At 39.8% G+C, this 17,695-nt stretch overlaps 1 protein-coding gene across 1 annotated transcript; it reads left to right on the top strand.

Moving 5' to 3' along the window:
• Positions 1–1,773: 1,773 nt before the first annotated feature.
• Positions 1,774–16,636, top strand: LOC119490809 (phosphatidylinositol transfer protein alpha isoform-like). Its single transcript, XM_037774300.1, has 12 exons — positions 1,774–1,984; positions 5,996–6,026; positions 10,340–10,488; positions 11,680–11,771; positions 13,034–13,041; positions 13,242–13,316; positions 13,891–13,974; positions 14,192–14,269; positions 14,390–14,500; positions 15,240–15,362; positions 15,490–15,538; positions 15,626–16,636. The coding sequence occupies exons 1-11, from the start codon at positions 1,968–1,970 to the stop codon at positions 15,532–15,534; spliced, it is 813 nt and encodes a 270-aa protein (XP_037630228.1). The 5' UTR covers positions 1,774–1,967; the 3' UTR covers positions 15,535–15,538; positions 15,626–16,636.
• Positions 16,637–17,695: the final 1,059 nt, after the last annotated feature.

Raw genomic sequence — 17,695 nt, 5'->3', positions numbered from 1 at the left:
AAAAATTTAAATATTATTAAAAATGATATGATCATTTTCAATTCAATTCAATTTATTTGTATATAGCGTCAAATCATAACAGAAATTATCTTGAGATGCTTTTCATATAAAGCAGGTCTAGACCGTACTACTATAAGTAGTAGTTTAAATGAATGAATCTGAAAACTTTTCGCGGACCCCCTGGCAGAGTGCCACAGACCCCTGGGGGGTCCCCAAACCCCACCTTGAGAAACCCCGTTGTAGAGGAAGGACAAGAGCAGCAGGGGTCAGACTCTCACTGTAATAATACTGACAGGTCTACTCATGGTATGTGGGGTCAAATGGAGTGGAAGTGTCTGCTTGATACTATGCATACTTTGATAGGCCTACATGAGACGACTTTGTAGGCAAACCTGTTTGGCAACAGCAACCACAGAGGGAACATCCTTAAAGGACGTGAACTGTCTGCGATGTCTCATGAACAGGTTGAACCCGAACGACATTGGGCGGTTTCTCCCTGTAATGGTTTAACACACACATGATCATTAATTCAATAGTAAGTGAAAGGTCAACCTTATGATCTCCATCAGTTTGATGTCACATAGGATAATATCTGTTAGGCTCATGAGGATCTTTGTGTCATGTGACAATGTGACAATGTGGTAAAGTCCATTCTGCAAATAAAAAGGCATGTGATTCTTTCTGCTTTAACCTACACCACAACAGGGAACATGTCAATGTTGAGGCTGCTGGTGCTTAAAGTCAAACCACCACCTATTATTCTCAGTATCACCATGAGTATGAATATCATGAATGTTGTTTTATATTAGTTGCAGCAGCAATGATAGCAGTGGTTGGAGTAATAGAATAGGTAGAAACTTGTCCTTGTAATTAAAAGCAGTACAGTGTAGTCCAGGGGTCTGCATCCTGCGTCTCCGGAGCCACATGCGGCTCTTCAGCTCCTCTCCAGTGGCTCCCTGTGGATTTTTAAAAATGGAAATGAATAACTTTTTTTTCTTTACATTTGCATTTTTATTTATCGTTGTTGTAGGTCTATGGTACGACGGTACGACGGAGTATTAGGGCCACATTGAGGAAATAAAATAAATCTGAGATTTCAAGAATAAAATTGAAACATTACAAGAATAAAGCCATAGGTTTACGAGAAAAATAGTAGTCATATTATGAGAATAAAGTCATAAGTTCACGAGAAAAAAAAGTCTTAATATTATGAGAATAAAGTCATAAGTTTAAAAGTAAAAAGTCGTAATATTATGAGAATAAAGTCATGTTTATAAAGTAATAATTTTACGTGTTATTTTCTTTTTTTTCGTAAAGTTATGACTTTATTCTTGTAATATTACGCCTTTTTTTCTCGTAAAGTTATGACTTTATTCTCGTAATATTATGACTTTTTTCTCGTAAAGTTATGACTTTATTCTCGTAATATTTTGACATTTTTCTCCTAATATTATGACTTTATTCTGTAAATCTCAGATGTTTTTTCCCCTCAATGTGGCCCTAATACTCTGTAGTACATTGTCTCTTTGGCCCTCACTGCATTAGACTTATATACTATATACTTAGACTATAAACTGTGTTACCTTCATCACAATGCTCAAATGTTTTGCGGCTCCAGACAGATTTTTTTTTTGTTGCCTTAAATGTCTCTTTTGATAGTAAAGGTCGCTGACCCCTGGTGTAGGGGTATTGTCATGCAAATAACCCCAACATGAAATTCACATTGGTAAGACCTGATCTACCAGCTGCACTTGAACGCACCATGGAGTTACCTGAAACTAAAGGTGGAGTCTCCTCCTCTCTGGAGGCCGCGCCCATCACACAGCAGCTCACACCGTCTCTAACAGGAAGAAACACCGGATTAAAACAGCCATAAGCGGTGAATGAACGGCAGCTTTCCAGAGGATTTTACCCGGGTTTCCCTCTCTCTCTCGTGTATGCTGCTGTCTGGACGGTGACCAGTCAACATGTTGATTAAAGAGTTGTGAGTATCTCAACTTTATCAAACTACGTTGTTCTTCTTATCAGACAGGAGAGACACACTGGCTCCGTTTCTGTCGATAAAACGCATCAACTTTCCTTAAATTATTAACCGTAACAGAGGACAGGAGGCCGTGATAACGCTGCTGTTGTTCTTAAACGTGTCTTTATCTTAGTTAACGGTGTTTTGTACCGGTGAATAACCTCCCCGCGGTTCAGCACCTTTAGCCTGGTGGAGCTGTTAGAACTCCAGCTGGATCATTCAGAACTCCATAGAGAATTCTGTCACTTTAACGTGTATTGGTTGTTACTGAAAACACATGTGTACTAGATACATTATTATGTATACTAGTTACATTACTGTGAGAATGAGAGTAATTTCGGCATAGATGTGTTGAGCTATGTGTTTGAAACAGCGGTTTAATTTAACTCCACTAAACGTTTAGGTTTGGTTGACACTGCCCACCACAGACAGAGGTTGACTAACTTGCTGACATTTCACTGTAGCTTGGTAGGAAGAGGGCGTCTATGGGTGCGGCGAAACAATATTCAGAGGTCAATTTCCATTGACTTAGTTTATTATTTGAGGTGTTGATGTGTGCCGATTTGAAGAGTTCGTCTTGAGTGTTAGTCAAAGGTATAATTCACTTTTCATAAGGCACCTGCATGAAGTTATAAGGGTGGCAAATCTCAAATTGGTAAAAATGTGGACGGGGTCTGGGATTTTTGGGCTTGGCGGGAGTAAATTAATTCAAGTCAGCCAAATGTCACAAATCATAAATGGGCTTGGTTAAAGGGAGTGTATGATTTAATGACACCTTTTGTAAGTCCTAACCCAGGAAGTTTTATGACAGTGATGTCATGTGCACACCACCTCTGGAACAACATCCAGTAGCTGTCTGTCATCTGACCATGGGGCAAAGTACATTAAAAGTTTAGCCATGTTACATTTTTTTATGCTTAGGAGCAAAAAAAAAAAAATACTGTCTGTAAAATAAGATCAATGGACCATTTTCTGTGAGTGTATGAGGCAATAGTATATATTTTTCATCACACCAGCCGCCATCAAGTTCATGCCTGGAAGGCTCCTCTTTCACTCTGATCTGTTCTAATGAAATATTCAGGCTCTGCTAGGCTGGCAACAGGTGGCGATTAATTGGCTATTGTATCAGGGCACACTAGAGAAGGATACACAGAGAACACACACACACACACACACACAGACATGCAGGGTTTCCACCAAAAATTCCAGGTTTATTTGTTCTCTCTCAGTGGCAGCATTGATTACAGGTCTATAATTTCCTCTTCCTCTTCTCTAGGTTCCCTATGATTAATGGGAGACTACCAGGGAACTAACTGTCTTGCTACTTCCCAAATACACTCTTCAAAGCAGTGCCCTGAATACAATCCTGAGTCATGATGTTGTTATCGTGCAGGGTGTGACAACGCCGGAGCCTTGGGGAGAAGGAACGGCATATTTTGTGATCTTTGTTGTTTTTATGGCTGAATCTCCAGGTGCTGAGAGACATTAGTAGTTTCATAAGGTCCTTGTCAGTCACCTCAATAGAGTGCTCTTGGTTCCCTCGACAAACATTGGATTATTGCAGAAAATAAGCTCCGTGGCAAACAAACATTTATGATACTTGCACGTTTTGTTCAGCGAGATAATCTTAACAAATTAACACCACTTTTATGATTGTTGAAGAGTAAATGTGAAGAGTAGAAGTAAAAAGCTAACATAAGGCTATAAACGATACACCACGGTGGCATGAGTGCGAGTATATACACAACGAGGCTGTAAAGGCGGACGAATCGGCGTGATGACATTTAGTAGTCTCATTTAGCTATTTGTTAGCAACCGCCTTTTTTCAAGACACATATAAAGGCTTAAAAATTCACAAGTGGGGTATTTATTGATGTATTTTTAGTTCAGGCATCTAACTAAAAACCCATTCAAAAAACTCATTGACTTCCAGACGAGGGAACTGGAAGTCCTAAAATGCTAACTCATTTCCACATTTCAGGACTTATTCCTGTAGCACTCCATAGGCCAGCTGGATAACCACTGATTCTTGTTGTTCCTGCAGTTGCACTGGAAGATTGTTTTCCATGTCACATCTATCTAAAAGTCAGATTTCTTATGTGTGTTGAAATCAAACCCACGCCCTCAGCTCTGATTGGATAAAGGAGCACTCCTCTGATTTTACAACATGGTGCTCGGTTTACTCATCATGAGGTGTACTACCCATCCAGCATGGGTAAACGGCTGTATAATGTCTTCTGTGGCTCTGGGGTGAGCTTAACAAAGGTATTTAGGAAGCAGGGAGGATATAATGAAAGACACTGTTGAGTTGCATTATGGGAAGTGTAGGATCCAGTGTTTTTGGAGCTTGACCTTTAGCCTACTAGGTGCTGAAAGTAAGGATAGCTTGGCTTCTGCTGCCTTGAGTTTAAACCATTCTTTTCTAAATCCGTCTCTTGTGGGTCCCCCAACTCTGTGGCAGAGCAATACCTCTTAAATAGAGAATGGGAATCGTGGAGCGTTCTGGGCATGGATGTATTAAGAGAACTGGATACAGCATTGGAGGCGGGGCCCCGTTCATTCCTATGAAAGTTGCTAAGTGGCGCATGATGTCAAAATGGCTCTACTTCCGACTGGAAAAGTACCCGGATCCTCCGGCGATCTTCCGCATCCATTGGGACCATGGATCAGGCGCAGTAGCGTCCACTCCGTCACAAGGCTTGGTCACGGGGTCACAGCCGTCACAGCGTTGTCACGGCTTGCTAACTCCGCCTCCCAGCTCCTGCTATAGCCTCGGTCTGCGTCTCATTCACATGAACGGAGGAAGGGAAATAACTCTGGATTTGGCTATTTGTGCATTTTAGAACTTTTAGGACTTAATGATTTAAATAAGGGCTATTAGAGTGTTCATACTGGGAGGTTGATTCACCTAGAAGAAAATATCTGCTGAGTTACAGACATCTCTTTTCCAATGTAAGTCTATTGGAAAAAGCCTTTTTGGGCACAATGGCATCGTGTGACGGACACGGAAGCCGTAGTACCGCCGTTTGGCCACTACAAAAAATTGGGATCAACGACCGACACACTTTCTGGGGGCTTGATTCTGGGGTGCTCCGCCATTTTTGGAGGGTAGGCAGCGTAGGGAGCTACGGTAGACTGTCATTATTTCATCAGTCTATTCATCTGTCAATCGTTCATCATCAGAAATGTATAAAGTATGTACGAAAGAGAAATACCCATAAAGAGAAGCTGACAGAGGCAAAGGTGCGATATATTACAAAATTGAAGTTGATTAATGATATTGATCCTAAAGGTTAAAGCAATAGTTTGACACATGCGCTTATTCTCTTTCTTGCTAAGAGTTGGATGAGAAGTTTGATACCACTCCCATGGCTATACAGAAATTTGCACCGTTAGCTGGAGCCAGCAGCAGGTTAGCTTATCTTAGAAGAAAGATTGTAAATAGGGCGAAACAGCTAGCCTGGCCAAGAAACAGTCTGCCACATAACCCCCCCATAAAAAAGTGGATTGTCTTTATTATACTGAGATTATACTTACATTTACTTATACTTTTGTACAGGTTAGCGAGCTTTAGAGGTGCTGTTATCTTTGGACAGCCAAGCTAGCCGTTTCCTTCTTTTTCCACTGTTAATGGTAAGCTAAGCTAACCGACTGCTCGCTCAGGGCTTCATATTTACCCTACAGTTATGAGAGTTGTATCTATCCTCTCATCCAACTCTCGGCAATAGAGTGAATTTCCCAAAATGTCCAAGTATTCCTTTAAATTTCCACGTCTAGAATCAGTTTCTGGACGGTTCTCTGTGAGTTAAACCTAGAAACAAAATGTTGATATGTTGACCAACGATAACACATCCTCATCCACTTCTTGTAGGTTAAAAGTATAAATGTCATTGTTGCATTGTCTGTTTTATTGCTGATTGGGATATCTGTGCCCTAATATCTTGTTTTTGTTTTTTTTCCTGTCTCTTGTAGCCAAATCGTCCTGCCCATTTCAGTGGAGGAGGTAAGGACTCATTTGTTTGCTTTAATTTTAATTTGATTTAAATGTCATGTAAATATTTAGGTAGATAGCTAAATTAATTTGCAGTCCCCTCATCTGTTGGCTGTGTGTTTTGACTCACGGTTGACAATTACAACCTAGAATATCTGCCCACAGCATGTATTATGAACACAGTTGCATCACATTTGAAGCACAGCGAGCACTCCGTCTTGGCGAACAACTCAACATTAAACGTTTGATTTGACGTTTGTATTTTTTTTCCGGCTAAACTCTGTGTATAAAAAGTGTAGTTTTTCCCAAGCATTCGATAAAATGAAGTCCACATTTCACAATGATTTTTCATCACTTCCTCTTAATCGTGACTATTATTGTGGAGATTTTTGCCATTTGCAGTACCAGTTCTTATTTTTCACTCCGTGACAGTAAATACTCTTCAGTTTTCCTCGCTGGAATGCTGTTTTGTAATTCTCCAGGGTGCTGATAAACATATTTCAGTTATCACTATGCATCTGATCTTACTGCCTGTAGAGATGATTAAAGGCACAACAGAGCAGATGGGATTTTACACATACTACACTAAGTGGCTACCACTCAACACACACTGTGCCCTGACGTGTGCTGTTGTTGGAGTTAGCCACTCTCAGGACTGTCACTTTAGACTGCCTTTAGATGCCCTTGCATTTGAAACACTTGGTTATCAGGTCCAGAATTTAATTTAGCTGTGTTCAATCTACCTTACCATTGGCTGCTACCATGTTATCAAGAGAGCAGGCTCCAGTCTATTTACCTTTTCCCTTCATTAGATGTGTGCTTTATGGAAGAACCATCAGGGCTTTTATTAACCTTTTCTCACTGCAGTTGTGTGTCAACCCCCTTCCTTTTTATACCCTAAATGCTATTGGCTCATTCTACGTTTTAATCCAAATGTTCCATACAACACTGTACTCTTTTGTTATACCATTGCTTAACACAAAGCAGAAGCCGGTATTTCACCAAGCCACGTAATCACCGTTTGCTGTGTGACCGGCTTTTCCATCTGATCCCTTTCAGTGTAGACGCGTTGGCTGGATTCCTGTGTTAGCTGAGTAACTGTCACAATTGGAACCGCTTGAGCTGGATCAAATCTGAATGAAACAGGAGTTAGCTCTGTAGACTGTGAGACTAATCTGCATGTCCTGTCATATGTGTAACTATTGCATAACTTGTAATGGGCATTTTTTTTAACTGCTCTCTCACATTTTATAGAGTAAATCATTAATTGTTTTTTTTTAGTGTTGCACTTATATAAAGTTAGGGAACTTACAAAAACAAATCAGTCACAATCGAAGCAGCAGAGGCCAAAAGTTTCAGTCTCTTGTATGGGAAAACACGGGATCTCACGCTTCCCATAATGGAACTCAATAGAGCCCACACCTTTCACACTCCAGCAGCATAAGATTTGAACCCAGTGATTGTTGTTCTTATTGTAAAGCAATGATAATAACGTTTGTTCGCGGTCCACACCTTGTTTTTGTCAGTAAACGGCATTTTGTGAACCAGCAGGTTTACGTTCTCTCTGACAAACTTGACAGGCAGCACGTTGCCTCAACATGTTTTGTCCAGTATTGGTGACCAACTCCCGTCAGGTTCAGCCTGTTTGTTGTTTGCAGCCGAATGTTGTGCTCCTGTCCCTGAGCTGCTCATAAAGGCCTGCATTACGTCTGGTTTGACTGTCTTTGACAATGAGAAGATACTCTGGTTATTCACGACAAGTCACATTCCTAAGTTCCTGCTCACAGTTTCAAGGCGGAGCATCCACAGCTACCCAAAATAGGTTACTAACCTGTAGCAGCGCTGTGAAGCTAGGAAGAAGAGGGCTTGTCTTGATTCAGCTACAAGATTTTTGTCCAGCTAAACTACAGATGTGTCATGGCTGGTCTGCGTCTGCTGGGTGACCAACTGTCACCCAAATTTATAGTTGTTCAGTGCCTCAGATACGACCTAAAATGCTGGATGGGGTATCGGCGAGTGTGCGAGTCTATGCACCGATCCAATATCACGTTGTCACATCATTTATCAGCTCATTTACGCTACACAGGAACAGCATTCATTCCTATGGAAGTTGCTCAGTGGTGCATGAAGCAAAAAAAGTAGGGCTGTCAATTGATTAAAATATTTAATCAAGATTAATCACATGATTGTCCATAGTTAATCGCAAATTAATCATACATTTATCAGTTTAAAATGTACCCTTGACCTCTGACCTCTATGTGAATTTGAATGGGTTCTCTGGGTACCCACGAGTCTCCCCTTTACAGACAATATTTGTCTTTGTTTTGTGTTGTTAATTGATTTCTAGTAAACATATACACATACATTTACATAATGCAAGCATGTTCGCCCACTCCCATGTTGATAAGAGTATTAAATACTTGACAAATCTCCCTTTTAAGGTTCATTTTTGATTAGATAAAAAAATGTGTGATCAATTTGCGATAAATATTTTAATGGCAATTAATCGCATGATTGTTCATAGTTTATCGATTGACAGTCCTAGAAAAGTCCTGTCCTGTTTTTGTTTTTTTAAATTTAAAATCACTACAGCATTGCTGTCCATCCACTCCAAATTTTGACAAATGCAGGAAGTGATCTTCAGTTACCCTCATAAAGTAGCCACATTCACTGTTTCAGCATTTGCATGACACATCTTTTGCGCAACTTCAGAAAGAGTTTCTGTGTGTGCGTTAAGTACTCCTACTTAACGCACACACAGAAACTCTTTGTGTGGGCCTGGCCAGGCTGACGACACCAGTGTTACGAGTCACTCTTTCCAAGTGTCACAGCACTTTTGCCTGACTCAGGAAGGGTCTGACCTATGGGGGTTGGAGGAGTAAGGGGAAGGGTGGGGAAAACGTTAAGAAAAGGCTTACTCTGCTGCTTTTATGCCGCTGAGGTCTGTGTCTGGGGTATCGAAAGGGAAATGGTTAGCTCAAAGTCATGATAGATTGATTCTCAACAGGGGTCTTTGAACTTGTCTTTCCATTCTGTTGTGTCTCTGTTGGGTTATTATTGTGGCGTTTAGTTTTACAGTAGTGTAACAAAACTTCTGTACTTTTTCAGAAATACATCAGCACTATGGTGAAACACAGAAATTGTTAAGGAAGAAATCATCTGAAATCCCATTTTTAAAGGTGTATTAATAGATTGTTTTGGCCACTTGGGGGCGGCAGAACAAGCTGTAAAGACAGCATTGATATACATACTTTTCAAAGGGGTCCCTTGACCGCTGACCTCTGACCTCAAGATCAGTGAATGTAAATGGGTTCTATGGGTACCCACGAGTCTCCCCTTTACAGACATGCCCACTTTATGATAATCACATGCAGTTTGGGGCAAGTCATAGTCAAGTCAGCACACTGACACACTGACAGCTGTTGTTGCCTGTTGGGCTGCAGTTTGCCATGTTATGATTTTTTGAGCATATTTTTTATGTTAAATGCAGTACCTGTGAGGGTTTCTAGACAACATTCATCATTGTTTTGTGTTGTTAATTGATTTCCATTAATACATATATACCGACATTTTCATAAAGCAAGCAGATTTGCCCACTCCCATGTTGATAAGAGTATTAAATACATAAGAGTATTGAATACTTGACAAGTCTCACTTTAAGTTACATTTTGAACAGATAAAAACGTGTGATTCATTTGTGATTAATCGCTATTAACTATGGAACTTCACGCGATTAATCACGATTAAATATTTGAATTGTTTGACAGCCCTAATAACATATGTATTGTTGTCGTACAAAGTTTGGCGAACGTGTTATTTACACATCCAGCAAACACGGAGCTAACTTTTGTCTGTCATTTAGTGCAGTGAGTGTATGAAAACTTCTTTTTTTTTGCTGAAAACGAGGTTGATGGGCTGACGCCTCTAATTTGATCTAACATTGATATAAAAATATGAATTAGTGCATCTTTAATGTCCATTAACCTAACCTTATTTCTGTAGTTCCACCTGTATTTTTCCTGCTATGAAAAGATAAAAATGTCTGCTGTGGAAAAGATCTATTACTACACAAACTGTCACCAGTTAACATTACTTCAACAAGGGAGGGAAGCTTATTACTAAAGGGTAATTCCTTCCAAAATCTCAGATTTGATCAGCTTTTCCTTGGAAACTTCCTTGAGCCCACCACATAAATTAGTATGCAGTTTTGGCTCTGAACAGGGCACCAACACATTACACAGGATGAGAAAATTGAGTGAATTCATTATTGTATAAATGTATCTGTTAACCACAATAACCATGCTCATCCTCTTCTGTCCTCCCAGTACCAAGTGGGTCAGCTGTATACAGTAGCAGAGGCCAGCAAGAATGAGACGGGTGGAGGAGAAGGCGTGGAGGTGTTGGTCAACGAGCCCTATGAGAACGATGATGGAGAGAAGGGACAGTACACCCACAAGATCTACCACCTGAAGAGGTAGGCAGCTCCGCACGGCTACATTCACACAGCTACGTACTGCATACCTCACACCTTTGGACTCTATGGCTTTGTTATTGTTGTGTCTTATGTCTTTTCCCTCAAAGGTCAGCATTGTCAAGAAAGCCTGCTATTAGTCAACGGGGAAAAATGTGCAAATGCAAAGTGATTTTGGTGCGGAATGCTTGTTTAAACGCTGTGTGACCAGACCCTCAACAGAATGTCACGTTGTACCGCTCTGCCTCTTTATTGCCCGGACAGACAGAGCGTGATTTTTGCAGTATGCTTCATACACACCGATCAGCCATAACATTAAGACCACTGACGGGTGAAGTGAATAACATTGATTATCTCGTTAAAATGGCACCTGGCAGTGGGGGGGGGGGATATATTGGACAGCAAGTGAACATTTTGAACTTTGTGTTGGAAGCAGAAAAAAATGGGCCAGTGTAAGGATGTGAGCGACTTTGACAAGGGCCAAATTGTGATAGCTAGACGACTGGGTCAGAGCATCTCCAGAACTTCAGCTCTTGCGGGATGTTCCCGGTCTGCAGCGGTCAGGACCTACCAAAAGTGGTCCAAGGAAGGAAAACCGGTGAAACGGCGACAGGGTCAGACCGGAGGCTCATTGATGCATGTGGGGAGCGAAGGCTGGCCCGTGTTGTCTGATCCAATAGAAGAGCTACTGTAGCTCAAATTGCTGAAAAAGTTAATGCTGGTTCTGATAGAAAGGTGTCAGAACACACAACCCATCGCAGTTTGTTGCGTACGGGGCTGCGTAGCCGCAGACCGGTCAGGGTGCCCATGCTGTCCTAATGTTATGGCTGATAGGTGTATGTTCTTTGCTAATGACGTTGGCCGATTTTCCGCTCTGAGTTGGATTTTTTTTCAACTCGAGGTGTTCACGGCGTATAGAACAGGAAAAACGCAAGGCGCTTAGTAACGCAAAAGCAGCAGCTAAAACATGCTCTGTTTACCTTAAGCTACATTCTGTCAAAGTGCAAACATCATAGATAGGACATTATAGGATTATAGTGGAAAAGCACTTATAAAAAAGTGACACTATAAAAAAAACTACTAAATTGTACCTAATGAGTCCAATATTTCTTTATGTCTCAGCTACAAGAATCTGTGTTTTGTGATTGTGTCCACTTGTGTGACTGCTATCAATTCATGTTTGTGTCTCTGCAGTAAAGTGCCACGAATTATCGCTAGGCTCGCGCCGAAAGGTTCTCTCGAGGTTCACGAGAAGGCCTGGAATGCATATCCTTACTGTAAAACCGGTGAGTCCCACCTCATACACACGACATGTTGGGTGACTATGAAAAAGATTTGAGATATTGAGATCACGATTATTTATAGATCAGGGACAAAATATTTTTATTGCAATTTCACATTTAAATAAACAGAGCGCTGCTTTCACTTACATGTTGTGCTACATTCCAACAGTCAAACACTCTAAATGTTATCCTTTTACTTTGTTATTGCCATCTATAGTGGTTACTTGCATAAAAACACACAATTCAAATGATTAGGAAATAAATTATTGTATTTTTATTTAAATATTTGCTTTGATAAAAAAAAAAATCTTGTCATTAGTAGTTCTAATTATATATTTTAAGTTGCTTAGAGGTAGTGTTGGGAAGTTAAACAAGTCATAATTCCCTCTTTATTATCTATTTTATCTTGCTGTAAAAACATCTCCTTCAAGCATATCAACTAGATTTATTCAAGTTTCTCGCCAAAAAACTACATTTTACAAGATTACATTTGAACGCATCATGATAGTGTTTAGAATTTACCAACGCCCAATACTCATTTGTACTGAGTAGAGCTTGAACACACCTCAATGGAACCTCTGTGATTACTCTGAGCAGCATCCTGGGAATGAACTACGATATAAGAAGAGTATGATTAAGTTAGTTGTTTCAAATATTTTTAGTGAAGTTCCTCCACGGCTTATTTCGGACTTACAGTTGTGACAAATTGCAGCTTTATGTCTTCTTCACTCACGCTGAAGAACTTCCACACCGACGACGTGTTGTGTGCGAGACGTTACTGACTGTGCTGCTGTGTGCCGACCTAAAACCATCATGTGGCGACTGCGCATGTGTGTGTGTGTGACCGGCAAAAAATCTAATGTATGAGACTGCTGAATAGCTGCATCCTTCGATTGGCTGCTGACTGATCTAGCTGTTAGTTTAGAAAGTGCTTGATTTATGCAGCAGAGTTTTCTATGAGCAGAGCACACATTTTATGTCCATTTAATTGTGGGAAGCCATAATCGTGATCGCGATTAATATTCGATTAATTGTGCAGCCCTAATACAATTAGCAACCCATTCTCAGTGCCTTGTGGTCCCATTGTACAGTAAAGACCAACCCTAGCTGTTTGAATATACAGTGCACAATTTCAGTATGTGTTGTGGAATTTCACAAGCAAAAAGCGCGATGCTTGGAATCTGTGTATTATCTAAAACCTCGTCTCTCTTTCTCTTTCTGATCCATCCTCTTTCCATCACCATCCACCCTGTCTTCTGATGCAGTCATTACGGTACGTATATTGTTTTTGTGATTAACTAACTTTCATGATATAGTATAGGGAGTAGAATCAAAACTGTGTTCAGTGAAACATTGTTCAACTTAACACGATGAAAGATGAGCTGGTAACCATGTTAGACGAAAGGAGATCACTGTGTGTGTGTGATTATGATTGTTGACTGACCCTATCATGTATCTGTCTCATGCTTACAGAATGTCTACATGAAAGAAAAGTTCTCTATTACGATTGAGACGTGGCACAAGCCTGACATGGGGCAGGAGGATAATGTAAGTCATGTAACTAATTGTGGTCATACTTTACCTTCCATGTAGGACAAGCAAATCCATTACAGGTATCATTACCTCTGACCTCAAGATATGTGAATGTAAATGGGTTCTATGGGTACCCACGAGTCTCCCCTTTACAGACACGCCCACTTTATGATAATCACATGCAGTTTGGGGCAAGTCATAGTCAAGTCAGCACACTGACAGCTGTTGTTGCCCTTTGGGCTTGAGTTTACCATGTTATGAATGTACCTGTGAGGGTTTCTGGACAATATTTGTCATTGTTTTGTGTTGTTAATTGATTTCCAATAATTAATATATACATACATTTGTATAAAGCAGCATATTTGCCCACTCCCATGTTGATAAGAGTATTAAATACTTGATAAATCTTGCTTTAAGGTACATTTTGAACAGATAAAAAAATGTTTGATTAATTTGTGATGAATGGTGATTAACTATGGACAATCATGTGATGAAACGCGATTAGATATTTGAATCAATTCACAGCCCTAGTTCCCTGCCTTTACCAACCAACTGACCTTGATGGTTTGATTTTTTTGCCTCGCTGCAGGTACACGGACTGGAGGGTATAAAATTGGAGAAAAGGGAAGTAATTCCCATTGACATTGCTGACAATAAAGGCATAAGTCCAAAGGTAAGGGCAAAAATTCTGCATGCTTTTTGAAACAAGCCCAGGTTTTGGGAGTTTTACCATCTTCTTGGAATTGCTTAGAGTCACACTCTCTATGTTTGAGTAGCACATTTATCTACTGAACCTTCAGTCTAATAAACCTGCTGCTTATTAGCTTGCTCCATGTTTATCGTGGCCACACTGTATATCATTGTACTGATTGGTTGCATTCGTTCTTCAGGATTACAAGGAGGATCAAGATCCAACCATCTTTAAGTCAGAGAAGACAGGTAGAGGGCCTCTGGGACCTCAGTGGCAGGTACTACACTTCCTGTCGCTCTTCACTGTGGCTCACTTCATTAAAGAAATGAAAAGATTGTCTTTTAAGGCCTGGAGACTTTGTGTTTTATATTATCTGTGCATCTATGTGTTTTTACAGGGAGAACTCGCTGACAACCCCAACTGTCCACACATGTGTGCCTACAAGCTAGTCAGTGTTGATTTCGTCTGGTTTGGATTACAGAACACTGTGGAGAGTATCATTCAGAAGGTAAACAAGTGTTGCTTTCTTTATGTCGTTTTAGAGTAGGGATGCACCGATACCGGATCGGATATCGGGCTGATACGGACTCAAACAGTTGGATCGGGCATTGTGACGCTGCCGATCTATTCAATTCACTTCTATGTTTACATACTATATACATTATAGACTGGAATTTAAATTCCTGTTTAAGTTTTGACCAATTTTTTGCTACATTAAAACTGGTTGTTATTGTTTTAACAGGTTCCTGTTAATTTTGAAGATTTGTTTTTACGAAGTTGCGTGTATATGTACTTATTATTTTAATAACAATTCAGTAAATGTTTATCTATGTATACATTTGTTACATTTTTGTTTTACAAAGTTAGGAAAGCAATGTTTAAGTGAAGCCTGATGTCGCCTTACACATAAAAGAATGATCCCAGTGACTTCCACACAGTGAGGCATACAGCTTATTAATTAAACACTCTTATCGGATCGGTACTCGTTATCGGCCGATATCCAAAGCCCACGTATTGGTATCAGGACTGAGATTGGTGCATCCTTATTTTAGAGGAGATTTCCTCCTGGTGGCCACTATATGAATTTCTGCACTGAGAAAAAAAATCATTTTTAAAACTTTGAGTTGAAATGCCACCGATGTACTTCAGGTGACGTTTATATGTCTCCACGTAACTATGGTCTAATCTCTCCTCTATTTATCTGTGTCCTCACGCTGTCTTTTTCAAATATTGCCCTGGCTGTCCAGATGGAGAGGCGTATATTCACCCACTTCCACAGACAGCTGTTCTGCTGGATTGACAAATGGCACGGTCTGACGATGGAGGACATACGACGCATGGAGGACGAGACAAAGAAGGAGCTGGATGAGGTGACTGAGCACAGTATACTTTGCCATATATTTATTGCTTTGCCCTCAACAGCAGTGCTTGTGCTGAATAAAAGAAATCCAGTATTTGTGTTGACTTCTCAGTAACACGTGTCTCTCCATTTCATAGATGAGGCTCAATGATCAAATTAAAGGCATGAGTGTTGAAGGCTAACACAGTGAGTATTACACTATTGTTTCTGGTGAGATTTAACATTTGCAAATTTGGATTGATCATTTTTTACTTGTTCCATTTACCTCTTCAGATCACTCTGATACGGGAGGGTTCGACTCCATTTAGCAAGCTCAGACTCCTCTCCTTGGACACTGGACCTAGAACAGCCTGATAGGCATAATCAAGAACACCACACTTACATTCAAATAAAATTTGCTCTTAATAAGAGCTCATTATTGTAAAGCAATTTTGTGTATTTATGTACTACATTTGAATACAATTACAGCATATTTTAGTTTTTTTTTTTTTTTTAAGGGGCAAGTTTGGGGATCCGTTTTGAGGGTGAAGCGTTCTTGCTTACGCCTAATTGGTCCTCTTACATTTTAAAACATTAGGGAAAAGGTGCGGGTTCTCTCTGAGGAAACATTTCTGATTACTGTTATCCTTTTTTAATTGCAGTTATTTGGGTTTTGTTCTTTTTCTTTATTTTGTATTTTCCAGTTCTCTGTGATTTGTTTGGTTTTTATTTATTGTTTAAAATTGTGCCTCATGACTACATCCACAAAAGCTCTGGTTACCAGGATCAATTGCTTTTGAAAAAAAAAAAAAAAATCTGTTAATTTCCTGATCTCACAAGTGCACTTATTGCTCTGTTTTGTTAAACTGAAAATTCTTCCACCCTCAAGTAATTTGATTCATCATAACATGGTGGCTGGAGGCCACATAAAACCTATTACATGTGAGGTATTTACTTTGAAAAGACTCCCATCAGAGACATTTAATCTTATTGAACATAGTAAATGCTGGTCTAACTACACCTGGTGTTTGTCAGGTGGTCGGTTTAGCTTCATACAAAGATGCCAGCGGCTGTAATTCTAGCTTTGGGTTGAAGTTTTCAGTGTTGGTGATGATGATAATAATAATAATATGATGATGATGATGATGATGATGATGATAACAATGACGCATGAAGCAGTTCTGTTTTGGATTCCAAACTTGGCCGACATCATTGTAAATCTTGTCCTGTGCTGAATGAAATATCCTGGATTTTAATGTTATGAGTTATATGATTGTGTAGTATATTAAAGACACTGTAAATGTTCCTTGCTTTTTGGATATTTGTACACTGTACTTCTGCTGGCAGCTAACACCCCATCCCATACAGACTGGGAAAGACCACATTGATTGCACTCACAGATTATCACTCACAGATTATCACTCAGTCAGATGAAATGTCTGGCGTCCGAAATGCTCACATAAAGTCACGGTTTCCTTTTCCTTCTCAGAACGTGGTGGTTTGCTATTATGTTGTTTTGTTTGAAAATTGGTTTCTTTAGGAGGTGTGCTATTTGCCTAAATTTCAGGACTACACTCATAAAGTTTAAGTTCCCACAAGTGTTAACTGACTAAAAACTCTTCATTTGACATAAAAGCTGCACAGACTATGTCAAAATGCTTATTTTCACTATCCTCACAATAACATTAATCTTTAGCTGTGTTAGACACAAAATGCTTCAGGACGGTCAGGCATACTGTCTAATTATGCGACTTTGACACGGAAGTGTTATTAAATTCATCTTTCTTTAAGTTCTCATTTACCTGACAATGTCACGCTTCACTAAGGAAGGCAAAACATCATGACTTTTCATTGTCAGGTCTATTGGGGAATGCAGCAGATAACATACTGTATACTGTGACATTATTCCGTTTTTAAAGGTCCCATATCGTGCTCATTTTCAGGTTCATACTTGTATTTTGTGTTTCTACTAGAACATGTTTACATGCTGTAATGTTGAAAAAAAACTTTATTATCCTCATGCTGTCGGCCTGAATATGCCTGTATTTGCATCTGATCATATCTGAAACGCTCTGTTTTAGAGCATTTTGACGGAATTGCGCGAAATTGCAACAGAATTACGTTGCTAGGCAACCGCTTGGGTCCATGTGTACTTCTTGTCAGCTGATGTCATTCACATCCACTGCAACAGGAATAAACTGGGACACATTTAGAATGTTTATGTTTAAATCTGTGTAATGGTCTAAATATTGTATATTTGTGACATCACAAATGGGCAGAAATCCTGTCAGCTTGTTTCAAATTCAGAGTTTCTAAATACGGGCTGTGTGTGTTTCCCTGTGGATTGAGCATTTCGATACTTTC

This window comes from Sebastes umbrosus, chromosome 7, assembly GCF_015220745.1.
Source record: "Sebastes umbrosus isolate fSebUmb1 chromosome 7, fSebUmb1.pri, whole genome shotgun sequence".
Classification (NCBI taxonomy): domain Eukaryota; kingdom Metazoa; phylum Chordata; class Actinopteri; order Perciformes; family Sebastidae; genus Sebastes; species Sebastes umbrosus.
Note: the sequence above shows the minus strand (reverse complement) of the source record. Positions and strands in the feature narration are given on the sequence as shown.

Bases quoted from the DNA above. Each gene is read 5' to 3' on its own strand.
- LOC119490809 (XM_037774300.1), top strand. The intron at 6,027-10,339 runs GTAAGGACTCAT...CTGTCCTCCCAG, and splicing joins TGCCCATTTCAGTGGAGGAG to TACCAAGTGGGTCAGCTGTA. The intron at 14,501-15,239 runs GTAAACAAGTGT...CTGGCTGTCCAG, and splicing joins TGGAGAGTATCATTCAGAAG to ATGGAGAGGCGTATATTCAC.